The 27,521-nt window shown below is 43.1% G+C and overlaps 2 protein-coding genes across 2 annotated transcripts in view; both read right to left on the bottom strand.

Moving 5' to 3' along the window:
• Positions 1–356: 356 nt before the first annotated feature.
• Positions 357–23,807, bottom strand: LOC144807716 (uncharacterized). The gene is made up of 2 exons (XM_078673373.1): positions 23,691–23,807; positions 357–8,073 (listed from the first exon to the last, which is right to left on the bottom strand). Exon 2 carries the CDS (start codon positions 8,069–8,071, stop codon positions 6,764–6,766), a length of 1,308 nt encoding a protein of 435 aa, XP_078529499.1. The 5' UTR covers positions 8,072–8,073; positions 23,691–23,807; the 3' UTR covers positions 357–6,763.
• LOC144807715 (uncharacterized) overlaps positions 20,560–27,521 on the bottom strand; it is a 210,416-nt gene continuing 203,454 nt past the window's right edge. The window contains exon 7 of the mRNA XM_078673372.1: positions 20,560–24,903. Coding sequence (XP_078529498.1) covers positions 23,732–24,903 — 1,172 coding nt within the window. The 3' untranslated portion in view covers positions 20,560–23,731. The remainder of the gene's footprint in view (positions 24,904–27,521) is intronic.

Genomic DNA, 27,521 nt, shown 5'->3' with positions numbered 1-27,521 from the left:
GACCCCTGTCTTTCAACACATCGCAAACATAACATGATAAAAAACAAGGCTGAATGGCATCTTTAGTGCTCATTCCCTTTCAGAACACCTGTTCTTCTTCAGGAGCTCTCTCGCCAGACCAGGTCAGTAGGCCGTAAAAATAGCCCGCCCTGTTAAAATCTGAATCACTACAGTGAGTGGGCGAGTAGATTTCTTGATGCTTGTGCCCAAATCCTAGTCCAATTTAGGAAACAGCTGAAGGCACGCCTCTTTATAGAACACATCACGATGCTTTAACTGCCCACCTCCGATCGCAGAACCCTGCTGCTCCTCCAATCACTCAACGTCTTTGCCTTTCACACTTTGCCTTTTGCCTATGTGTGTGCTATACAAAGACACTTGCACGTTATGTTTAGCTTTTGATCCACTGTGAGAACAAGTAAACACTTTAGGAGAATGTGAAACTGATAACACTCAGTTACGAATGGTTAAAATAGGTCTAAAACAAAAGAAAGAGAGACAAAATCACATAACGGAAATATATGTGTGATGAGCAACCTTCTAGCTCTCACACTAACAGCGCAGGAGAAGAGTGTCATTCCTGTCGGAATTCCTCCGTTTTAGAGCACATCCTTTGAACAAAATGTTTTTCGCAGCTATTGTACAGAAAAAACAAACTTTATTTTTTTTATAGACTTTCATATAGCGTCCTTTTGGGTATCAGAGCATTATACATTGAGGAAACACAAGGAGAACATACAAGAGTAATACATATGTGGAGGAACAGAAAAGAACTAAAAAAGCGTAGAAACATATTCAAAGAGTAACTAAAGTTTGGGAAAGATGCATCTTCATTAGGGAGGAATCTGTTCAATAGTAGAAACGTTGCTTCTCGTTTGAATATGGCTGTTAAGCAATTGGATATGGTCTCAGGAGGACGCAAGCTCCAATTAAGATCTGTTCTCACCTGATAGGACGAGTTTCTTGGCCAGGTAGGATGGAGTGTCATGGTGAGGGGCTTAATGAGTCATGAAAGCAATTTTTAGATGAATCTTCATAAGGAAGCTAGTACAGCGCTTTAAGATTGTCTTCAGTGGTGGCAGTTTTTCTTTGGATATTCTCGCGAGAGCAGCACTACCATAATCTAGTTTGGAGGTCACTAGCACTTGAATCGCAGTCTTGAGATTTGCAGTCAGAGAAAAGGTTTTATGTTCTTCAGTGTGTGCAGTTGGTAGTTGACGCCCCGGGTGGCGACGCAGATGTGATTATCCATGGAAAGGTGATAGTCCAAGATTATTCCAAGAGATTTGGCTGAGGTTATGATGCGAGGGGTGCCGTTCAGGGGTGTTAGATGTGAGAGCCATTCTTTGATGTTAGGAGTGTGGTTGGGTGGTGAGATTAAGAGGAATTCAGTTTTGAGATTGTTCAGTTTTAGGTGATGACGAGTTGGCCAGTGTTGAGTTTTTGCCAGGGTGTTATTGAGGATGCTGATTTCTCACGGAGAGGTGATTTTCTTATAAAGTTGAGTATCATCCGCATACATGGGGTACGAGATGTTTGACATTTTGGGGATTTCAGTCAGGGGTTCCATGAGCAGGTTGAACAGGGTGCAGGAGAGTGAAGAGCCTTGAGGAACACCAATTGTGACTGGTGTTTAGATGTATCGGACGTGGTTCATCATAATCTTTGAGATCGGTATTGTAGGAATGAAGAGAACCATTTTAAAACAGGGCCAGAGAGACGTATCCTGTATTCTAGGAGGTTCAGGTGGTTGTCGTGTTTAATCATGTCATAGTCAGCTGCCAGGTCAACAGGATTAATAAGCAGGATTTATTGTGGTCGAGACGTTTCAGGGCGTAGTCAACAATGTAACCCATGGCAGTTTCAGTACGGTGACCCGTCCTGAAACCAGATTGATATTGGTAGAGGATTTGGAATTGCTCAATATGATTGCATGGTTGTTGGTCTATGCCTTTTGTGAGAAGCTTGGGCGGTAGTTGTTAAGATCTGAGAGGTTGATGTTTTTTTTTTTATTAAGACGGGGTAACTTGCCCACTTTTTATAAATCTGGTACGGAGCCCTGTAACAGAGGTGTTGATGATCTTGGTGCATAAGGGGAGCAGGGCATGTTTCATCTCGTTGAGGAGTTTGGAGGATGAGGAGTGAATGAAATGGTTATAATATTTCAGTGAAGATAATATTTTTTAAATTTTGGATTTGTTGAAAGTCTTAAAGATGGACCAAGAGGTACTGTTTGGGGGAGGGTCTTTCATGGTGTTTTCCCTCAGGTATGGGGGTGAGGTGGAGTGGTTATGAGGGATTAGAGCTACTTGCCGTTATGGGGATCATTGCCGATTAAGTTTGTGTTCTTGATAAAGAAGGAGGCAAATAAGAGAGAGCTGACTTTTTAGATACAATGGGATTACAATTACTAATGAGGGAGGACAGCAGCACACTGCTTCACCTCCCAGCACAGTCCACCCCTTAGCATTATGGTAAATGCAGTTCACTTTAAACGCTTACTTGAATTTTTGCTGAAGTGTTTCAACAAAGTAGGTGCAGTTTAGTGCTGTGAATCTTACATTCCCTATTTGCTTGATTTTGATAACTTCAAACAATTGTTTGGGACTGTTGGTGACTTTGTCGAGTTATTGTCTGAAGACAGATGCTTTGTAACTTCTGATAAACCCGTTACGGATTTTCCTTCTTTGTCTCAGTAGATTGGGGTTGATCGTAGAGGTTGAAAGTCTCTATGACCTTTCTGCTGATCTCAGTGAGCGACGTTCTTCATTGAGGCGGAACTGAACCAAGTGCTGGACTTTTAGATGTGGACTCTTTTATAATTGTTTGGGAGCAAGGGCATCCATGATGTCAGACATGAAGTTGATACAGTGATCATTGAGATCTTGCGTGTCTGAGATGTTAGTGGACGGAGATCAAATGTTGTTGCTAAGAGCGGACAACGTAAGAAGGTTAATATTTCTAGTGTCTCTTCCCAAGCTTTTGGCTTTCACCTGTAGTCCTTTGGAGATAACTGTCCTTTCTACTATGGACAACATGATGCAATGGTGGTCTGTCCAGTCGTATGGTAATGTAGTTTAACTTTGGAAGGTGTTCTCCTTTGCTGTTATTAGGTCTGATGTAGCGCCTTTGTTATGAGTCGGGCTGTTGCATGCTTGAACCAAGATGAGGTCTTGGACAAAGGATTTGAAGCCATTCACCAAAGAGGTGTGTGTGTCGTTCAATTGATTTTGAAATCGCCAAGAAAAATCAGACTGTTGTGTGATCCGTTGTTGGTAACGATGACCTCCATAATTTGTTTGATGAATGTATGATTGTCTCCAGGAGGGTGGTAGATCATCTGCAGTGTTCGTAATGTGCTGTCTGCAGTTGAAATATTGATCTGAAGGTATTCGCAGGAGGACAGTGATTGAATTAGAATTTGTTTTATTGAGAGACTGATTCAATGGATACAGGCAGCGCCACCACTGGGACGGCCAGAGCGGTCCAAACGAATGATGTCATGGCTGGGAGGGACTAGCATGTTCAATATGGGGATGAGGATCCGTTAAGGCATGTTTCCGTGAGCAGTAGGAGGTCCAGATCTAGAATGAGAACGAGGTCAGCAATAGCAGCAGCATGTTTCAGTGCTGACCGGCACATTTAAGGTTAGTTTTAGTTACATCTACGGGTGAATGAGATATGGGGACTAGTTTGAGGTTAGATTTATTAATGGGTCTATGACTGTGATGAGGAACCATGTGTGGGCGTGTGATAATTGTCGTGCTTTTTTCCACAGGCATCATATGCTTGATAGGTACTTGGTTGAAAGTGGTGAGAAGGGAGAGGATATTGTTGTCTGATAGGTGACTTTTTGCTCTGTTGGGTCGAGAGGTGAGGTCTAGATTCGGTTAACTCCTCCATTTAAGTGGAGGGGTCCTGATGTTTGCAGGGGTGTCAACTGTTCGGATTGGAGGCTGTTCTGAGTCTTGGGCTGCTTTTTGTGGTACGAAACCTTTTGTTCGAACTTTTGCAGTATTATGAAGTAGGTTCTATAGATTAGCCCTCTTAACTTGCTATTCTGTTTTTAGGTTGTTTAGCGTTGAACGGAGAGTGGAGGTATTGTTGAATTGATATGGGGGATATGTGTGATGGGTTTTGAGGGTGAGGGGGGAAAGTAGAGGATGGGTTTTTAGTCAACATGGTTGTAATGCTGAGAAGGAGGGGAATCGCAATGTCAGATACTAGATCAGGAGTGGTGTTGTTACTGTCAATCATTAGATCAGACAAGAGAGTCGGCTTGCTTATAGATTGATGAGGGGAGTTGCTAGTTGGTAGTTTGTGAGGGGGGTCGGCATTCTTGGGTGAGGAGGTAATATTCTGTGCTGACCTTGGTTAGGGTCCACCCTCTCAAGAGGGGCAGGAGCATTCTGGGAAGAAATGACGCCATGTGGAGGAGAATGAGTAGATGGCAGAGGAGAGTGGATTGGTGGGGTGGAGAAAGGAGTAGATGGAGGCTGGTGATTGTTCTGACCGGTGGTAGATTGCAGAGGCGATAATTGGGTGGGGGATAAGTCTTTACCTATATTATCTTTAATGTGGGAGAAGAGATTGTCAAAGTGTTCCAGGTTGCGATAAAAGGATTGGATGAGTAGAGTGCCGTTACTGTAAATGGTGATGGCGGTTTCAGCATTGTGCACAGATGAGCGGCAATAGTAAGTTTGAAGCCGTGTGGAGGTGACCTCGAGTATGGAGGATATGGCTTTTCTCCATCGAGCTCGACGGCTGGTAAAATTTTTCAGATTGTTGGTTATCAAACTCTTATTGCAGCAGAAGTAGGAATCTAGGAACAGTATTTCTGTGTTCAATTTGAGCAGTTTTTTCTGAGACGTTTTGAGGATTTTTTCGTTCGATTTAGTGGATGGATGATTTTGAATGAGTTGTGTCGGGCAGGGGAGAGTAGGGGGTTCATTACAATGGTATGTGATAGATTCATGAGGAGGTCACTAGGCAAGGATGTACTGCGGTGGAAAGGAGAGTAGGTGTAGAACCCCAATGGAGTGAGCTAATTCCAAGATGTCTGCCCCTTCATCAGAGAGAAGAATCAGGTCCTATTTCAGTTTCTATTGAATAGTGGGCTGGGTAGTCCTATTTCAATATCTATGCTTGAGAAAGTTTGATGTGCTCAGGAAGATCCGTGTGGGTAAAGAAAATTGGTGGCCCGAGATGCATTCACCACAGCAGGGTGAGGGCATACCATAAATGAAAAACAGGAACAATGTCCCACAAAGAGAGACAATCACCGCACACACGACAAACCGGGAAGCTCACCATATGCTAAGCACTATCTAATAGCCTCTGTGCGCGTTTGGCAGCGCAACCAGCAGCAAGCAAATAATAGTGCAGTCATGTTGGTGTCCGGCGGGATGGCCTCGGTAGGAGCCGTAGGCGCCTCATGATTAAGCGGATTGAGAAAATGGCAGGGGGCACATTGCGGGCCACGGCCGGTGGCAGGGGGCACATTGTGGGCGGTCAGGCAGACGGGGACATGGGAGTCTCAACGTCATGCAATAGTGCCAGAGACCACAGTATCAGGTCGGACGGGCAGATGGTTGCAACATAAATCAATGGAGGGCTTCGCTCACTCAGAGAGCTGGCGGCCCATGGCTCAGGCTGACAGCAGGGAAGAATGAGAGTTGCTGCAGCGACTCCAACGGAGCAGCAATGTCGACGCTGCTGGGATTTTGAAGAGAATGTTAATATTGGAGTTCAAATAGGCAGAATCATGTGTTGGGTGGGCAATAGACAGATCCCCTGACCCATTCATTTTCAATATGGCAGGCTATATCATTCCTCCGGGGCGATTAGCCTCCGGCACTAGGTCAGGTAAGATAGAGTAAAGTGGTGCCTATGACCTTGCATTCCACCCCACTCTCAGCTGGGCTATCACTCAAGGAAATTGGAAAGAAAGCAGTATCCGCCTAGGGCTCTCACATCGAGCTTTGCGTGGTTCGGGGTCTGGACAGGCGTCATGAAGGAGAATAGTCCGGGAGCGAGGAGATGGGCTCAACACGGACATCTGGCTGTTCAGGATGATACAGAAAGGTAGGTGTAATTGTTGCAGTTGTAGTTGCGCCCAGGAGGGTGGCTTCTGTAGGGATTTACACTGGGAGTGATCCACAGCCGGGAACTTCTTAGAAGCCCGACCTTCCAGCGGCCATCTAGCATGACTTGAATAGAGCATTTGACGTGCTTTAGAAATCTCTTTTTACTGCAGTGCTCTGAGAGAGCTGTAACCTGGGGAATTCTCTAGCAATGTTGTAAATGAACCTTTGGTAAAACTTTTTTACCATCATTACTGTGGGGATTAAGTGGTCAACTCATATGAATTCTTATATGAAGTTGAGGATCGGTTAAAAAGCCCAGTCCTCGTGAGAATTCACTTGTGATGTTGTAGAGGTCTCTTGTGAAACTATGTTTTTACTTTTAGGGTTCCAACCCAATGTTGACAATATGGTGTCATAGAAGGCTTTTTTTAACAAACCTCTTGCTGCATTGTGTGTATACAAATGGCTTCTCACTCGTGTGGAACGTCTGGTGACAGTGACGATCACGTATTCATCAAGCTCTTCATATACTGAGGGCACGAAAATGGCTTCTCATCCATGTGAACTCTTCGATGATATAGAAGGTGTTTCTCATGCATTACTCAACACCTTTCTAGCACAAAAATGGTTTCTCACCTTTGTGGAATATCTGGTGAAGTTTAAAACGTGTGTGCTGATCAAAACTCTTTTCCCAATGATTGTATGAAAGTGGCTTCTTTGTGGGTTCTCAAGTGACATCGAAGAATTGACTTTTGGCTAAAGCATTTTCCACACACAGTGCAATCAAAGGGCTTCTCACCAGTGTGGATTCTCTGGTGACGTTCCAACTCTGACTTATACACAAAGCTCCTTCCACACTCGCTGCAGAGAAAGGGTTTCTCGACTTCACCCTTGTGGATTTTTAGGTGGCGTTTGAGTCCCGTTCGGGAAGTAAAGCCCTTCCCACATTCAGTACACGGAAAGGGCTTCCAATCATTTTGAACTTTCTGGGCTTGTTGATCTTCTGATTTAAACACAGGGCTCTTTCTAAAATGGATTCTTTGATGACGCAGAAAATCTGACCTGAAAACAAAGGTCTTACCACACTCACTGCAGGGAAAGGGTTTCTCAATTGCACCCATGTGGATATTCAGGTGGCGTTTGAATCCCGCTTGGTGAGTAAAGCTCTTCCCACACTCGCTGCAGAGAAAGAGTTTCTCGATTATACCACTGTGGATTTTCAGGTGGCGTTGGAGTGCCGTTTGGTTAGTAAAGCTCTTATGACATTCAGTACAGGGAAAGCGCTTCTCATCATTTTGAATTGTCTGGTCTTGTTGAACGCGTATTTTAAACGCAAAGCTCTTATTAATATGGATGTTTTCGTGACGCTGAAGATCTGACTTGTAGACAAAACACTTCCCACATTCGGAGCAGGGAAAGCGTTTCTCATCATTTTGAATTGTCTGGTCTTGTTGAAAGCGTATTTTAAACGCAAAGCTCTTATTAATATGGATGTTTTCGTGACGCTGAAGATCTGACTTGTACACAAAACACTTCCCACATTCGGAGCAGGGAAAGCGTTTCGCAACGTCGCCCGTGTGTATTTTCAGGTGACGTTTAAGTACTCCCAACTGAGTAAAGGTTTTCCCACATTCATTGCAGGTAAAGGGTTTCTCACCAGTGTGATTTCTGTAATGAAGCCGAAGAATTGACAAATGAGTAAAACTCTTCTGACATTCAGTGCAGGAAAATGTCTTCTCACCAGTATGGGTTTTCTGGTGCCGAAGAAGATAGGATTTCTGAGTAAAACTCTTCCCACAATAGGTACAAGGAAAGCGCTTCTTTTCTATATTATATTTCTGATGGTAAAGACGATTCCCAATTCTTTTACATTCCTTTTTACCATCCATGAAGACAGTTCGCTTGTCATCAATTTGAAGCATTTGGGTCCTGCTTTCATTACTCGTAGTGGACTCTTTCACAAGTAGACTTCCCAAGTCTGACATACCTGACGTAAAATGAAAAAAAATATATTAGGAAATATATAGTCTTCTAAATTAAGCAAAACAATATATCTCATTTGCCACTTGTGAAAGAGGAACAGTCCACATTACAGATAAGCAATCAATGACAGTCTAGTAGCAGAAAGATGCCACAGTGGTCTCCGACGGGCAGGTGCCAGCATGTGCACTGAATGAAAAATGATAATCTGCCCCATTACTGGCAAAAGTCAAGAAGTCCAACTGAAGCAATTGCTGGGAACCTTGAATGACAAACATGTGCCAGTCCGTGAAATGACTGGCGAATGGTCAGTGGTGTAAAAATTGCATGATTTTAATGAGGCTGGAGCTCAAAAACAGCCAATATTTTATCCAACAGATTCCTGCGAGTAGATGACAGCCTGGTTGTTATCATGGGAAAACCATTTTGTAGTTACTATGTTCTGTTAGTCAGGAGTCTTTCAAATGTTTTAAAAGCATCCTACAGGATTACCTGTAACTTTTAAGTTTGGCCACAGACAGTTTTAAGTTTTAGTCCTCTTCCTGAGAACATATTGTTAATGTGATAAACAATACTTTAGTTTAGACCCTGTAGCTGTTGGTTGCTTTGCACCAGTCACCTTCAGCCAAAGCTTGTGGAAAATGTAATTTAAAGGTAGAGCACTTTGCACATTCACATTTTTCGGTGGTAAATGGCAAAGGGGTCTATCTCCGAGATCAGGAAGCAGCTTCCCACATCACCAGTCTGCAACTCCACCAGTCAGGCCCTGAAGAAGAGCAGAGGAGTAATAGGGTTCTACTGGAGGATTTGGGGTCAGAGGCAGCAGCCCCAGAGCCAACTGGGGAGGACACCTGCCTCTGTAGGACACCTGCCTGAGCTTGCTGGATGGCAAGGTAACGGTGGGCCTACTTAGAACACATTCTGCAAGGTGCAGAGAGGGTGCCCAACCCTAGAGGGCCTGAGGTAGCAGTCCAAATCCCAGGCAGCTGATTACACCTCTGGCGATCACCCTATTTATTGGGAAACATCCTCCTCTATGGTGAGCTTAAGGTGCCTGTGCATTGGGCAGCACTTGTGCTGGTGGTTCCTTCCAACTGGGTTTGGCTCACAAGATACCCCTGGCAGGACTTCCTTTGACAGGATTGTCACCCACTTTTATTGGTCCCGGACGAGCAAAGCTTCATATGCTTTCTGTAGGACTTGTCTCACCTGCCAAGTCAGTGAGAAGGAAGGGAAGAAGCACACAGTTCCTGTGACTCCCATGTCTGTAGGCACTCCCTTTGAACAATCAATCAATCAATCAATCAATTAATCAGGATTTGCATAATGTGGCTGCATCACCCATGAGGGTCCAGAGGCGCTGCGAGAGCACGCTGCCTGTTCCTCTATTGGTTGAACATCCATGTCTTGAGGTCCTTTCTGATCTGCTGGAGCGATGGTGAGGCTCTGAGGTGCAGGCAGAGGGTGTTTCAGGCCTTGGCTGCCAGGTGGGAGAAGGAGCGGCCTCCACTGTTCGTCCGGTGGATGAGTTGGGTGGCTGCTATCGAGAGGAATTCGGAGCGGAGTTTCATGGTAGGTTGGTGGAAATTCAATTGATGGTTCAGGTACGCTGGTCCTTTATTGTGTGTATTGCCTTGTAAACGTGGGTGAGCAGCTTGAACTGGCATCTCTTCGCAACTGGTAACCAGTGGAGCTTCCAGAGGGGAGGGATGATGTGCGTCCGTCTGGGGAGATCCAGGATGAGTCTGGCTGCTATGTTCTGGATGGGCTAGAGTTTCATCAAGTGTTGGGTGGTGATTCCTACGTAGAGGGAGTTGCCGTAGCCTAGTCTGCTGGTGATGAGAGCTTGTGTGATCGTTCACCTGGTTTTGGGTGGGAGCCATCTGAAGACATTCCTGATCATTCAGAGGTTGAGGAAGCAAACGGAGGTGATGATGCTGAACTGCTTCTTCATGGATAGCTGGTCGAGGGTGATGCTGAGGATGCGGGTATGTTCGGTGGGTTTGGGCCCAGCTCAGGTGGCCTCCATTCATGGTTCAGGGGGTATCCTTGTCTTTCTGAAGATGAGCACTTCTGTCTAGTCGGTGTTGAGTTTGAAACAGTTGTTGTGCATCCAGGCAGGCACGTCTGTCATGCATCTTTGGACCTTGTCCTTGGTGGGCACAGGGGCATTGGTCATGGAAAGGATGAGTTGGGTGCCGAAAGGGTGGGCATTAACAGTGTCGGGTCCTTGGGTCCCAAAACCGCCTTGGGAAACAGATTTACCCTAGGTTTTGAGGATCATGCCACATGCTACCCAGAGGCCATCCCTCTGTGGAACATAACGGCACCTGCTGTGTCCTTGATGGGGATTTTTACCAGAGTGGGTTTCCCCAGAGAAGTGGTGTCAGACAGGGGCATTCATTTCATGTCCACATACATGAAGTCTATGTGGAAGGAATGTAGGGTAACCTATAGTTTCTCCACACGTTAACAACGCTAGACTAATGGGCTTATTGAGAGATTCAACAAGACCTTCAAGGGCATGATTATGGGCCTATCGGAGTCCATAAAGTGGAAGCAGGATGTCCTCTTGACAGGCCTACTCTTTGCACACATGGAGGTAGCACAGAACAAAGCAGGATTCAGCCCTCTTCAGCCCTGTAAGGGGACCTCTCAGTTTAGTGAAGAAGGGGTGGAAGCAAGCTCCCAAGAAGCCCTCTAAGGATGTTGTTAGCTACACACAGCCTAATCTATAAGTTCCCCACACCTTAACACCTCCAGACTAATAGGCACAATGAGAGATTCAACAAGACCCTCATGGGCATTATTATGGGCCATACAGAGTCCATGAAGCGGAAGCGGGAAGTCCTCTTGCCATGCATATTCTTTGCATACAGGGAGGTAGCACAGAAAGTAGTAGGATTCAGCCCTCTTAAACTCTTCTAGGGTCACCCTGTAAGGGGACCGCTCAGTTTAGAAAAGGAGGGGTGGGAGCAAGCTCCCAAGGAGCCCTCTCAGTATGTGGTTAGCTACATGCTAACCTTCTGCAACTAAATGCAGAAGGTCTGGAAGAAGGCTTCCGATAACCTACAAGCTAGCCAGGAGATGATTAAGCAATGGTATGAGGTGACACTGAATAGGTACATGTACATTAAAAACTGCATTTCTTCAATAATGTATAGTGCACTGTGGAATAAATATACAAAAAAGGATCCTGATTTACGATGGCCAATAAATGGGTCATTTGACCTTAGGAACATTTAATATGTGAAACAATGTGCGTTCAAGCATAAAAGTAGACAAGATATGTTTGATTGTGTGCGAATGTGGGAGAAAGATGCGCATGAGAGTGAGAAAAGAGCAAGCTATAGCAGATAAAGAACAGCACAATAATATTTATATGAAAGCGCTGAAAATGAAGAATAAAGAGATGAATGAATTAAAAGAGAACGAGGATAGGGAGCGTCGTCTAGAGGTAATTGGCCAATACCGTGTGCGATGCCCCCTTTATCCTGAACTTAATAAACCTCAGGATGATTTAATTTTGTTAGATCTATCTCCGCCTCCATATACTTTTCCCTCTGCACCCGAGGACGAATTAGATGTCGATGCATCTCTCTTAGATGAGAAAGGGTCAGATGCAGAAGGTAAACAGCAGACTCACTGTACCACTTCTGCTCCAGACCTTATAGCAATGGTTCAGCACTGGCCAGCATCAGAGGAGTTATATTTTGCGGAATCATTTACTGGGGAAGTAATACATAGTTTTAGGAAACATTCCGATAATCTAGAGCCTGCTGATATAAAATCTGATCATAAACAATTGAATGACGGACTTTTTCTCCCTTCCCAGGAGGCCGATTTAATTAGACGAGTTGTTAAACTACGATCTGATGCATTCCGTTTGCAAGAGGAGAAAAAGGCAGCTGGTGCACTTCCAGCTGAACAAACAGATCAGACCCCCGTGTCACATGCTGCAGATCCAGGGACAGATAAGGATGACATTAATTCTGTGGTTCATGGGAAACCTATGCGTGAAGCTGCACCGTTATATGTTCCTCCTAGGCGTGCGGGAACCAACGATAATAAAGATTCAACTGATGTGAAGGGCTATTTTGTTTATAATTGGGGTTATACTCTTTGGAGTAGAGCGGATGTCATGGCTCTTAAAGCTGCTTTGCCTGACCGGCGGAAAAATCTGGCAGCTTTTTACGAAGAAGTTGAAGGAGCTATTAGTACTTGCACTATGACTTTGCCTGATATTGACATGTTTTTGGGCTTATTTTCCCCCTGATATGTGGAGATTAATTTGGAAAGTAGACAATCATACAGTTTTTGGAGATACTGGGGTGGAAATAGGGAGAAAAGATACAGCGAGAGAACCTGTACAGAAACCGCAACAAGAGATATTAGACCTTCTAAAAAGATAGATTGGACTATGTTAGCGTCTTGTAAGCAGAAAGTGGGCGAATCAGTTTCTGATTTCTATACATGTTTTGAGGAGAAATTCCATGACTTTAGTGGGAAGTCATTGACAGATGACACGGGCAAGCATTTGTTCGCTTACAAATTTGTCACGAACATTTTGCCAGAAATAGCTAGTCGCCTAAAGGACAGTGAGAGTTCATGGACTAAGTCTTCCCCAGCCTCTCTTTTGACTATGGCTCAGTATTATGAACGTCAGGAATTGGAAGAGAAAGGCAAAGAGGATAAAAAGGCTAAAGATTTAAAAATGAAAGTTATGTTAGCTCAGGTTTATAGTCCATCTTATAGAGGTGGTGGTAGAGGCGGACATGCGATGTATCGTCCTGGTGCACCCTCTTTCCCTCGAGCAACTTTGTCTTCCGATCAGTGTGCTTATTGTAAGGAGATTGGACATTGGCGTTTTGAGTGGTCCCTTTTGCAATTACAGCAGTATCAGCGTGGTAGAGAATATACAAGAAGCTGCCCAGGGACCTTAGGAAATAGGGGAGGTATGGATAATCTTACTAGGTTTGAGGCAGTTAAGCATACTCAAAATTCATCTAATGCTTTTGACCGGCGAAATCAATATCAAATGTCCGATTATTCAACTGATGATTTGAAGGACTCTAATTATGCCTTGGAATGCCTAGGATGGGGTAAAAAAACAGTTGAAGTCTCAGTAGATCAGAAGGGTCCCTATGTTAATGCAAACATAGGGTGGTCGGTTTTTGGTTGACACAGGTGCTACTCGTAGCGCCCTGTCTAAACAATTGGTTCCTAGGGCTCCCCTGTCTGGCTTAAGAATAACATCGATAGGATTCGATGGGACACCTCCCCTTAGCCCACTGTCACAGCTGCTTGCATTTCATGTTGATAAATTCACTGCAGCCTGTCCTTTTTTGCTTTCCCTGCAGCCTGTCCCTTTTTGCTTTCCCCTTACATACCGGACAATATTGTGGGTCTTGATATGCTCAAAAATTTTCATGCTAAGATACGTTGTTCCCCAGAAGGTGTGCATGTTATTGTAAATGATAACTATGCCATAGTTGAGAGGTCTTGTCTCCTTAAAGAAAATATTGCTTTGGCATCACTACCTAGTACTTTGTGGGCTATATCAGATACCAATGTGGGACAAATGGTTATCCCACCAGTCCATTTTCTATTGAAGGAGGGCGCTTCATTGCCTCGAATGCCTCAATATAAAAAATCTCGAGAAGGTGAAGTGGCACTAATACGTATTGTTCAAGATCTGATTTGAGTAGAAGTTGTGGAAGAAGTCCCTTACAATATTTGTAATAGTCCTATCCTTCCCATCTTGAAAAAAGACACTGATACTAAAATATACAGGTTCATCATTAATTACGAGAGGTTAATAAGATTAGTATCCCAATACTCGGTAGTCTCTGACATCACAACACTTCTTACTATGGTTCCTCCGACTGTAACTACATTCAGAGTGATCGACATGAAGAATGCTTTCTTCTTGATACCTATTCACCCTGACAGCCGTTATTTGTTCGGCTTCACTTTGAATAATCGATCATTCAGATTTTGTAGAGCTCCGCAGGGGTATGCAGAGAGTCCTAGCATTTACAGCCAGGCACTGAAAAGACAGCTTGATTCTTTCGCTCTGTCAAAAGGGGTACCTCTCATACAATATGTTGATGACAACTTGGTGGCTGCTGATATCCCTGAACGGTGTGAAGAAGGTACACTGTTATTGCTCTCCTTTCTTGCATCTCACCATCACAAGGTTTCCCGGAAGACATTGCAATATTGTAGACAGCAGGTTACCTATTTAGGTCACCTCCTGTCTAAGGAGGGACATGCACTCACATCAGAAGTTATTTTAGACATGCCTGTGCCCCATACTCAGGATGTTCGTGCACTGATTGGCCTTACTTCTTTCTGTAGGGAGTGGATTCCTAGGTTTCCTCACATTGTTAAACCCTTGTTGGCCCTTTTGACTAAAGACACTCCCCCATGGACTACTGAATGCCAAAATGCTTTTCAACAGTTGCGTCAAGATCTATGTTCTGCACCAGTATTAGGAACTCCAGACTACACTAAGGCTTTTACACTCTATGTACACGAGAGAGATGGTTGCGGTCTCTCCGTTTTAACACAGACACACTGTGATAAGCAGCATCCTTGTGCATATTTCCCGGTTGTCCTTGATCCACTCGCTCGTGCATTGCCTGGTTGTTTTCGTTCTGTGGCAGCGGCAGCTGTGTCCATAAGTCAGAGTGAGGGGATAGTCTTGTCACATAGATTTTGTTAGTAACCCATGCAGTTGACTCCCTGTTGAACCAAACAAAAACACAGCACTTAACTAGTGCTCGCATGATAGGATATGAATTGACACTTTTGGCTCCTCATATCACCTTGAAAAGATGTTTGACCCTTAATCCGGCTACTCTATTGCCATTCCCAGCTACTCAGTCTCAGTCGCAAGAGTCCCATGACTGTATATCCCTTACTGAGGAACAAAGGGTCGGGTTGACCTACACCGCTTTATAGTGTTGATGTGGAATTGTGGGTTGATGGGTCTTACCTGAAATTGCCCAATGGCACAACATCAGCTGCATACACAATTACAGCATTTCAGACATTAGTTGAGACAGCCCTCATCCCACTCAGGCAGCTGAGTTGATAGCACTAAAAGGAGCATGTGAGCTTAGTACTGACTTCTCTGTTAATATCTACACTGATAGCCGATATGCTTTTGGAGTGGCTCATGATTTTGGGCTACTCTGGAAGGAAAGAGGCTTCCTTACATCACATGGGACACAAATACTGCAAGGGGAATTAGTACGTAATCTCCTTACTGCCCTGAAATATTCTAAGAAAGTAGCGATTGTTAAGTGCAGTGCACACAAGAAAGTAACTGATAAATTAGGGCAGGGCAATGCCTTCGCGAATCACACAGCCAATGAGACTGCAATGTAGCGAAGCACTACATCTATGTACATGGTTAAGTCACAGGTTGAACGTTGGCATGATGCCAGGCAAGAGGTGCTGGACATGCAGCGATCTGCCTCTGCTGAAGAATTAGATCAATGGTCTAAGGAGGGAACATTGGATGATGAGGGCTGCAGGAGGAATAAAGATATGACCAAGTGGAGATTGACCACAGCCTACTTACATCCCATGATTCACATGGCACATCGGCTGGCACAAGTTGGAGCATCCTCCATAGCAAAGCTACTTATGCACGTTTGGGATCATCCAGAGATTGCCGGCACAGCTAAAAAGATAGTCCAGTCTTGTCTGATTTGTCTTCAGTATAATACCGGAAAGGGAACACGAACTCCAACAGGAGTTTGCCACACCAACTGCCCCTTTTGAGGTTATGCAAATGAATTCCAATCAGCTTGAACACTGTAATAAGCTGAAGTATGTCCTGGTAGTGGTATGTGCCTTTAGTAAGTGGATCGAGGCATACGATATGAAAGATAATACAGCAAAGGTGCTCCTAAAGGAGTTTTTCCCCAGATTCAGCGCTTCTCGAGTCCTGTGGAGTAACAACGGACCTCATTTCATTGGGCAAGTTGTTGAGTATGTCTTGAAAGGATTGCGAATTAGGCAGAAGTTCCATGCTGCTTTTTACCCAAAATCAGCAGGGTTAGTGAGCGATACAATTCTACCCTCAAGCTTAAGTTGGCTAAAATACAGGCTTCCACATCTCTGAAATGGCCTGATGCACTGCCTTTGGCATTGCTATCCATTAAATCGGTGCCGCATACACAGTCTGGCCTCACACCGTATGAGGTAGTGTTTGGAAGGCCAAAGAATATTTGGGGGATTCCTAAGCCACGCCCTATACAAGATGTACCTCATGTACTGATGAGCGACTACTTATCTCGGTTGACTGACAGCTTGCTTTCTATTCATCAACAGGTTCTAGAAGCTCTTCCTGACAGGTCGCAAGGTGATTGTCATGATCTACAGCCTGGTGATTATGTGATGATCAAGGTGTTCCAGCAGTCAAGCAGCCTGGAACCCAGATGGTGCAGACCTGAGCAGGTGCTCTTGGCAACCAGAACTGCATTCCGAGTGACCAATCGGAAGAACTGGATCCACTCCACCCAATGCAAGAGGGTACCGTCTGCTTTGGTGGAACCTGCTACATTGACCGATCATCGCGACATCCTGGACACATAGAGAGGCCAAGCTGCGTCACCTACAGAACCTGAGGAAGTCTTCCTGGACCATACGATCCCTGGTGCATCTCGATATCAGCTGCGACCCCGGAAAACAAAAACTGCATTGCTGAAAAAGACTGGTTGAGTCACCGCCCTGGGTTGGTGAAAGACTGAGCTACAAAGGGGGTAACACTGTAGAACCATTCTCAAACCTCAGTGAAGAAACCAGCGGCTGCCCAGGACCTTAGGGCTTCATCTGTTTTGTTTTTCAACATCGAAGCGAAAAGGTCTGTAGAAAAGAGATCAACTGCAGCGAAAGTTTGTGAAAGAAATGTTTATTGTTGGACTCACTGCCATTGTTATCATCATTGCTACGATAACATGGGTTATAGAGAGAGTAACTCCTGCTCAAAATCTACTGTCACTACTCCTGTCCCCATTGAGCATGGTTACAACTCCCTTCCCTATCATGAGCCTCAGCACAGAATGTCCTACTCAACAATACGTTCATTCAAATGTTGCACCACACCCATAATTCTACGAACATTACCAACTGTTGGGTGTGTGGAATTATGCCAGCTCATCAGAAAAAGAGAGGAACACCTTTCATTCCTCTGCCGTTTTCACACAATGGATCTTGTAGGGCCTGGTTTGCGCTGCTATGGGCATTTGAAGTTGCTAATATTACTTATGCTGAAGACTACATTTTCAACTTAATAAAGTGTGCTACCCTGATGAGGAAGGAGATCCACAAGCTAAAGGGACTGTATGGGAAATGGAGGAGTATCGCCGAGGAAAGTCCTCCATGCGTTATGTTTTCCCAAACACTCGAACCTGTCAAGGGGAATGGGCCTCCTGTTATAGCTGTTACCAAAGCACAAGCAGACCTATGTGTGAACAGTATTGGAAGTATTCCCTTGGGGAAATGCGACTTTACTCTGGTTTTGTAGATTACTCTAGTAAACAACAGCAGTTTTATGTCACCACGCAATACTTACTTTATATGTGGGAATAACTATACAATGATATTTCTAAGAGCCGATCAAAGAGAAAATTAAATCATGATGAGGTGGATCGGACTGACACTGCACTGCAGCAATATGTTGACTTTTATTTGGGATTGTTCTTCTTTATTGGGGCTGGCTTAAACAGCTGGAAAATCAGACACTTAACACTAGTTGTAGAGGCTGTAACCAACCAAACAGCTATGGCACTTGGAAATATCACAGAAGAACTGCAAATTGCAAGGATTGTGGCGCTCAAAAACAGAATGGTCCTTCGACGTCGTGTTGGCTGATCGTGGTGGTGCATGTCGCATCATCGGGAGCAGCTGTTTTGTTTACATCCCTGATCATGCCCCTTCAGTTTTTGATGCAATCTCTAAGCTGCATAAAATAGCTCCTGAGATTCATCCCGATTTAGGAACATGTACTTTCACTGGCTGGTTATGGACATTGTTCGCTACCTGGGGCTGTAAACTGTTGACAGTTCTATGTATATTTTTTGCGATCCTACTGTTATGCTGTTTATGTATACTATGTGGCCCGATGCTTTGTTCCTTTTGTGTTTCACTTTGTATACCCACCAAAAGCAACGTTAAGAAGGTGAACGCCCAATATGTATTAGACCAAGAAGATAGCGATATGATGAAAATTGATGTGCAAGATGTTTTCCGTGTTGCTACTAAATCATAGAGGTGTCTTCAGCTAATGCTAAAAGGGTCTTCTGTGGAAATTGGCAGAAATCGCTGCTAGCATGAGGTGAAGCCATTTTGTTTTGGCATCCATTTTAGTGAACCATGTGTTTGCCATGTGCTCCTTCTGTCTTCACTGTCGCCTGCTTTACTATTCTGCCTGAGTCATTAACTGTAGTTAACTCCTTCAGTACTGAGCCAGAGCATTGCGCATGCTCAGAAAGGCTTGTAGCTGTTAGAATTCACCTGTCTTAAGTGTAACTGTCAGACTAATTCAACTGATGTAAGCAGTTTCGTTACCCCTCCCACTCTGTTGACTAAGTATTTTCTACTTGTCCATATTTGTGAATAGCTATTCTTGTGTATACTTGTACCACCTCTTTTTGAATCTCCATGCTTACTCTGCAATAAAATGTGTATTTAAGCACCTTGGTTTCTGTATTCCATGTACTGCCTCATACATTGCCTGAGGGTTCTGTATCGATGTAGTCCAACTCATGAGTGATAATAAAATATTTGCTTGATATTACAGCTTCCGTGCCAATCTCTATTTTGTTAGTCCAAGGACCTGAGGACAAAGAAGGGTGTACCCCTGTCCTGGTGGGCCTCTGAAAAGGCTTGCTTCCACAAACCCACAGACATGAAACCAGAGACAAAGAGGTGCAATAGAAAAAAACAGCCATTTTCATTTATACACCCAGGATCCGGAACAAAATTTGCCTACTCATCAGGACTGCCCCAGGCTTCGAAAAATCAAAAAAATATTACTAAACCTGCAGGTCGAGTGACTTGAGTAATCTACTTGACATAACTGTACTGCAGTCGGTCCATAAACTTGTCTCAAATTGAGTGATCGTAGGCAAATATTTTATTTCACCGCATTCTTCAACTACCATATATGAGAACGCCAACAAATATGTGAGTTTGGCATGTCAGATGTGCAACAAACCTTTGGTTTGATTTAAAATACTGATTTTTTGCTCTGTGTATAATACAAATCTAGCCCACATAAGGCCCCGTGACTTGCCACTCAGTTCACTAATAGTATTGTCATCAGGGTGGGCCAGGAATGTTTCTCAATTCAACTCTCATTTTCTTATATTACTAAAGCATGATGTGGTAGTGCACTGTCCTTTGCAGAAAGCACATTTCCATTTAAAAGGACACAAACTTTCCAACTGACATGCAGTTTTACTGATAAAACTATATCGCATCTCTGTGTACAGCTGGTTTCAGCAAATATTCATCATTTGCACATCACCAAGTGAAGCGCTTTGATGTGCTTTGATCCTATTAAAATCTTTGTTTCCATCAACACTTCAAAATGTAACAAAAAATACTTCCCTAACTAATGAAATAGATTTTGAAGTATTAGTACAGTTCATTTACAAGCAATTTAAATGTTGTGAGTTAGAAAAAAATGGCATCCTACAGCCGATCTTTTTCTACTGCTTGTACGCCAGCCAGACTGTCAGACGGCTCACTTTACTCTTCTTTTCAAGACTGCAAAGCTAGAGGGTTTTGTAAACACGTATCTCCAGGATAAAATAAGCAGCAATTTTTAAGAAGACATAAGCTGACATTTGACCCCTGTCTTTCAACACATCGAAAATATAACATGATAAAAAACAAGACTCATTCCCTTTCAGAACACCCGTTCTACTTCAGGAGCTCTCTCGCCAGACCAGGTCAGTAGGCCCTAAAAATAGCCCGCCCTGATAAAATCTGAATCGCTACAGTGAGTGGGCAAGTAGATTTCTGGAGGCTTGTGCCCAAATCCTAGTCCAATTTAGGAAACAGCTGAAGACACGCCTCTTTATAGAACACATCATGATGCTGTAACTGCTCACCTACGATCGCAGAACCCTGCTGCTCCTCCAATCACTCAACGTCTTTGCCTTACACACTTTGCCTTTTGCCTAAGTGTGTGTTATACAAAGACACTTGCACGTTATTTTTAGCTTTTGATCCATTGTGAGAACAAGCAAACACTTTAGGAGAATGTGAAACTGATAACACTCAGTTAAGAATGGTCAAAATAGGTCTAAAACAAAAGAAAGAAAGAACCAAAATCACATAAAGGAAATATATGTGTGATGAGCAACCTTCTAGCTCTCACAGTAACAGCACAGGAGAAGAGTGTCATTCCTGTCGGAATTCCTCCGTTTTAGAGCACATCCTTTGAACAAAATGTTTTTCACAGCTATTGTACAGAAAAAACAAACTTTATTTTTTTTATAGACTTTCATATAGCGTCCTTTTGGGTATCAGAGCATTATACATTGAGGAAACACAAGGAGAACATACAAGAGTAATACATAAGTGGAGGAACAGAAAAGAACTAAAAAAGCGTAGAAATATATTCAAAGAGTAACTAAAGTTTGGGAAAGATGCATCTTCATTGGGGAGGAATCTGTTCAATAGTAGAAACGTTGCTTCTCGTTTGAATATGGCTGTTAAGCAATTGGATATGGTCTCAGGAGGACGCAAGCTCCAATTAAGATCTGTTCTCACCTGATAGGACGAGTTTCTTGGCCAGGTAGGATGGAGTGTCATGGTGAGGGTCTCAATGAGTCATGAAAGCAATTTTTAGATGAATCTTCATAAGGAAGCTAGTACAGCGCTTTAAGATTGTCTTCAGTGGTGGCAGTTTTTCTTTGGATATTCTCGCGAGAGCAGCACTACCATAATATAGTTTGGAGGTCACTAACGCTTGAACCGCTGTCTTGGGATTTGCAGTCAGTGAAAAGGTTTTATTTTTTTCAGTGTGTGCAGCTGGTAGTTGACGCCCCGGGTGGCGACGCAGATGTGATTATCCATGGAAAGGTGATAGTCCAAGATTATTCCAAGCGATTTGTCTGAGGTTATGATGCGAGGGGTGCAGTTCAGGGCTGTTAGATGTGAGAGCCATTCTTTGAAGTTAGGAGTGTGGTTGGGTGGTGAGATTAAGAGGAATTCAGTTTTGAGATTGTTCAGTTTTAGGTGATGACGAGTTAGCCAGTGTTGAGTTTTTGCCAGGGTGTTATTGAGGATGCTGATTTCTTCTGGAGAGGTGATTTTCTTATAAAGTTGAGTTTCATCCGCATACATGGGGTACGAGATGTTTGACATTTTGCGGATTTCAGTCAGGGGTTCCATGAGCAGGTTGAACAGGGTGCAGGAGAGTGAAGAGCCTAGAGGAACATCAATTGTGACTGGTGTTTAGATGTAAAGGATGTGGTTCATCATAATCTTTGAGATCGTTAATATAGGAATGAAAGGACCATTTTAAAACAGGGCCAGAGAGACTTATCCTGTATTCTAGGAGGTTCAGGAGGTTGTCGTGTTTAGTCATGTCATAGTCAGCTGCCAGGTCAAGCAGGATTAATAAGCAGGATTTATTGTGGTCGAGACATTTCAGGGCGTCGTCAACAATGTAACCCATGGCAGTTTGAGTACGGTGACCCGTCCTGAAACCAGATTGATATTGGTAGAGGAGTTGGAATTGCTCAATATGAATGCATGGTTGTTAGTCTAAGCCTTTTTTTAGAAGCTTGGGTGGTAGTTGTTCAGATGTGACTGGTTGATGGTTTTTTTTTAAGATAGGGCAACTTGCCCACTTTGTGGAAATCTGGTATGGAGCCCTGTAAGAGAGGTGTTGATGATCTTGGTGCATAAGGGGAGCAGGGCATGTTTCATCTCGTTGAGGAGTTTGGAGGATGAGGAGTGAATGAAATGGTTTTATTTCAGAGAAGATCATATTTTTAAAATTTTGGATTTGTTGAAAGTCTTAAAGATGGAGTAAGAGGCACTGTTTGGGGGAGGTCGTTTATGGTGTTCTCCCTCAGGTATGGGGTGAGGTGAAATGGTTATGAGGGATAAGAGCTTCTTGGCGTTAAGGGAATCATTGCCGATTAAGTTTGTGTTCTCGATAAAGAAGGAGGCAAATAAATCACTGCTGGAGAGAGCTGACTTTTTAGATACAAGGGGATTACAATTACTAATGACGGAGGACGGCAGCGCACTGCTTCACCTCCCAGTACAGTCCACCCCTTAGCATTATGGGAAATGCAGTTCACTTGAAACGCTTACTTGAATTTTTGCTGAGGCATAGGCAGCAGAAGCCCCTCCAGACCCACCTTGTGCCTTCAGTCTTCTGTCTTCGAGGCCCTGAAGCCTGATCTTCATCCTATCCCTCAGGGTTCTGCTAGAGAAACCCTGGCAGATGTCACACTCTTCTGGGACATGAGATGAAGGAAGGCAGATGATACACACCTCGTGTGGGTCCGACTTGGCCTTCTTCCTGGAGCACTCAGGGCATTTGTCGAATAATGCAGGCATAATGACCTTAAAGAGTGCACCAAAACACACACCAGGAACCAAAGCCTCAAAGTACTTCAGAAAAGTACTCAAATATGTGAAAAACATGAAAAAATCACCAATAAACCCTTGAAAAGGGGGAGTTCAATGCTCCAGGGTCCTGCTTGCAGGAGCCGGAAAAAAGAACTGAAAGTAAAAGGGACCTGCAGTGCATTCTGGGATACTGTGAAGTTCTGGAAAGCTCTCTTAGAGGCACAGTATCCTGTTCTGAGCCACATAATGGCAGCATATGGGGCTTGTCTGTCCATGTCTTCCTCTCTATCATTCCAGAGGGTTTTTGCTGTTAAAGCAAGGGAAATCTGGGCAGGCTTTGCTGTTTGTGGATTTTTAGTGGAATTTCTAGTTGAAGTACTGGACAGTGTAGCCTGTGGATAAAGGCTGCATTATCTGTCTTTAATTCACTCTTAAGTGTCTGTGCAGTTCTGCATTTTTCGACACCTTAAGAGATTATTTTTGATTGCTCCGGGGTCCACGCACATGGGCGGGACTATTCACTAGATTATGACTATACACAGAGATCCCCTACTACAGAACCTGGGGAATTCTCTAGCAATGTTGTAAATGAACTTTTGGTAAAACTTTTTTACCATCATTACTGTGGGGATTAAGTGGTCAACCCATATGAATTCTTATATGAAGTTGAGGATCGGTTAAAAAGCCCAGTCCTCGTGAGAATTCACTTGTGATGTTGTAGAGGTCTTTTGTGAAACTATCTTTTTACTTTTAGGGTTCCAACCCAATGTTGACAATAAGGTGTCATAGAAGGCTCTTTTCAACAAACCTCTTGCCGCATTCTGTGTATACAAATGGCTTCTCACTTGTGTGGAACGTCTGGTGACAGTGACAGTCACGTATTCATCAAGCTCTTCATATAGTGAGGGCACAAAATGGCTTCTCATCCATGTGAACTCTTTGATGATATAGAAGGTTTTTCTCATGCATTACTCTTAACACATTTCAAGCACAAAAATGGTTTCTCACCTGTGTGGATTATCTGGTGAAGTTTAAAACTTGTGTGCTGATCAAAACTCTTTTCCCAATGATTGCATGAAAGTGGCTTTTTTGTGGGTTCTCATGTGACATCGAAGAACTGACCTTTGACTAAAGCTTTTTCCACACTCAGTGCAATCAAAGGGCTTCTCACCAGTGTGGATTCTCTGGTGACGTTCCAACTCTGACTTATACAAACATCTCCTTCCACACTCGCTGCAGAGAAAGGGTTTCTCAACTTCACCCTTGTGGATTTTTAGGTGGCGTTTGAGTCCTGTTCGGGAAGTAAAGCCCTTCCCACATTCAGTACACGGAAAGGGCTTCCAATCATTTCGAACTTTCTGGGCTTGTTGATCTTCTGATTTAAACACAGGGCTCTTTCTAAAATGGATTCTTTGATGACGCAGAAAATCTGACCTGTAAACAAAGGTCTTTCCACATTCGCTGCAGGGAAAGGGTTTCTCACTTGCACCCATGTGGGTTTTCAGGTGGCGTTTAAATCCCGTTAGTTGAGTAAAGCTCTTCCCACACTCGCTGCACAGAAAAAGTTTCTCGCTTATACCACTGTGGCTTTTCAGGTGGTGTTTGAGTGCCGTTTGGTTAGTAAAGTTCTCCTCACATTCAGTACAGGGAAAGCGCTTCTCATCATTTTGAATTGTCTGGTTTTGTTGAACATGTATTTTAAACGCAAAGCTCTTCTTAAAATGGATGTTTTCGTGACGATGAAGATCACACTTGTACGCAAAGCACTTCCCACATTCGGAGCAGGGAAAGCGTTTCACAACCTCGCCTCTGTGTATTTTCAGGTGACGTTTAAGCCCTCCCTGCTGAGTAAAGGTTTTACCACATTCATTGCAGGTAAAGGGTTTCTCACCAGTGTGACTTCTGTAATGAAGCCGAAGAATTGACAATTGAGTAAAACTCTTCTGACATTCAGTGCATGAAAATGTCTTTTCACCAGAATGGGTTTTCTGGTGTCGAAGAAGATAGGATTTCTGAGTAAAACTCTTCCCACAATAGGTACAAGGAAAGCGCTTCTTTTCTGTATTATATTTCTGATGGTAAAGACGATTCCCAATTCTTTTAATTGCCTTTTTACCATCAACGAAGACAGTTCGCTTGTCATCAATTTGAAGCATTTGGGTCCTGCTTTCATTACACGTAGTGGACTCTTTCACAAGAATACTTCCCAAGTCTGACATACCTGACGTAGAATGAAAAAAAATATATTAGGAAATATATAGTTTTCTAAATTAAGCAAAACAATATATCTCATTTGCCCCTTGTGAAAGAGGGACAGTCCATATTTCAGATAAGCATTCAATGACAGTCTAGTAGCAGAAAGAAGTCACAGTGGTTTCTGATAGGCAGGTGCCAGCATGTGCACTGAATGAAAAATGTTAATCTGCCCCATTACTGCCAAAAGCAAGAAGTCCAACTGAAGCAAGTGCTGAGAACCTTGAATGACAAATATGTACCAGTCCGTGAAATGACTGGCGAACGGTCAGTGGTGTAAAAATGGCATGATTTTAAGGAGGCTAGAGCTCAAAAACAGCCAATCTTTTATCCAACAGATTCCTCCGAGTAGATGACAGCTGAGGTTCTGTGAATTCTGAACCCGTGGGTTCCATTTTGTGTATGGCAGCCATTTTGTGGTTGCCCTCACATAGGCCGATGATTGTGGCTGAACTAGTCTTTTAAGGACATTTACACCTTAGCTCGAGTTCGTGCTGACTCCTGTTTGACCTGAGTGAACTGACCCTGTTGCCTGAAGCTGACCTTGTTAAACCAGTTCCTGCCCTTTAGCTGATCAAGATTAAGGATCAGAGTTTTACTGCACACAAACATGCCTTATCCTACTTCTATCATTTTCTGTTTCTTCTTTTATGGTCTAGTTACGATAAGGGTTGTGGTCCTTTTTATTATGGGTTTGTCCGGTTTGTTTGCATGTCCATGTTAGGCATTATTTGCATGCTTGCAAAAGCAAGGACTGCCCCTTACTTTTATGCTGAGTTTTGTAACCCTGAGCATATATAAGGCCTCTGTTCTCTGTACTCCTCAGACTACCTCATTCAGTTGCTACAGCTTCTGTGTGACGTGGAATCACTTATTAAATTTAATAAAGATGTCTTTTCATATTTTCAGCTTCTGTGCAAAGTTCTTTTTTCTATGAGTAAGTATTCCCTGAGAATGAAGATTTCAATTCTTCAAATGGCACGGCCAACGTGGGCTTCATCAGAGAAGTGACTTTCTGTGGGAGTGAGCTTGTCAGAAGACTGAAATCTACTACGGAGGACAGAACAGGATTCTACTAAGGAGGTACTCTGTGCACAGGGATTCTGGAGATTCTTTGATTCTGCAGCCCAGTATATTTCTGATCTTCCTGATTTTGATCCTCCACATGATGTCACTCCTGACTGAGAACCTTTTTGGCGTGAGTATTTTAAAAAAGACCGTTAGGTCATGTAGAACTTGACAGTTAGAATTTGGATAACTTTTTGATTAGTAAAAATAAGAAGTACAAGTGGGTCGCTCCCACGACTTTGTTTGGTTTCTTGGTTTTGATTTGGTTATTGCAATTACCAAAGCCAAGGGTCTCGTATTAACCCCTTGAAGTTTGAAGCTAGATTAGTGAGCTATAAGATGCCTGGTCTTAGCAAATTTAGGACTGTAACTTTGGAACTTTGGAATTTGTGTTGGCCAACTTTGGATTTGTATAGGTTTGTATATGCGAATTGCAATTTGTGTAGAACAGGTATTGAGGAGAATTTTCTCTATTTGGGTTAGTTGAACGGTGCACGTACGAAAAGTACATTAAGCACTACATGGATTATAATATTGTATATTTTGCAATATTTTTGGCATGCCTGTTTAAAAGCTCACATAAGAAGAATGTGTTGCTTTATTTGGAAGGTACCATAGTGTGCTGTGAAGTAAATTAGCCGGCTTCCCTAGAGGGAATATCTAAATAGGTTTAGATTTACAAACATATTTCTTTCTTGGTGATTTTGTATCCCCAGGGAATTAAAATATGACATAATACATATAGGGATCCTTTGTTCTGCGCAATGTTATGAAGGAAGATATGCAGAGTGATTTTTTTGTGTTCTGCTAGCCAAAGCTAGTGAATTGAGTGTATTTTCGCTTCTTGGACATAGATTAGTCTGTTGGGCTGTTTTTGCAGTCTTTTGAAACACAATTGAGAAGCGTTTCTTGTAAATATGACTTACAACTAGTATTTACAAATGGTTTGGTTTAAGTACAGTCTGTGGGCTGTCCTTTGTTTTTGTTCTGAGTATTGGTTTGTGGGTTAAATGTGTGTTTAAATGTCTATGTGGTTTTCCCATTAGTGCAATTTCTGTAAGTGAATAGCGTTGGCGCTATTTATGAAATGCATGGCTAAAGCGCGCCGTATTGTGTGTCCTGAGTGTTTCACCCCTTTCTGTTTATGTCTGAAATAAGGGATGCAGCTTGCTTTTATATGTGGTATTATCAAAAATGATTGGGTTTTTTAAAAATAATTATTTAATTATGACAAATAATTATTAAAAATAAGTGCTAGAAAATTCGTTTTTTACTATTCATGAAGCTTAATGCTCATACTGTGACCTCCTAGCATTATAATTTAATTTGAGTTGTGTTGCACTGCATAATGAGGACATTAGCATATGACATCTCACTTAGCGCAGGCGTAAAAAAACTAATTTTTCTAAGGATTTACATGAGATATGTCTAATGTCTAATATCTATAATGTGCAAAGAACATTCTGAGGATGATTAATATGTAACATACTTATAGGATATTTATTTTTAAGTGCCCCA

This window comes from Lissotriton helveticus, chromosome 1_2 (assembly GCF_964261635.1).
Source record: "Lissotriton helveticus chromosome 1_2, aLisHel1.1, whole genome shotgun sequence".
Classification (NCBI taxonomy): Eukaryota; Metazoa; Chordata; class Amphibia; order Caudata; family Salamandridae; genus Lissotriton; species Lissotriton helveticus.
This window is presented reverse-complemented; position numbering and strand designations above follow the sequence as displayed.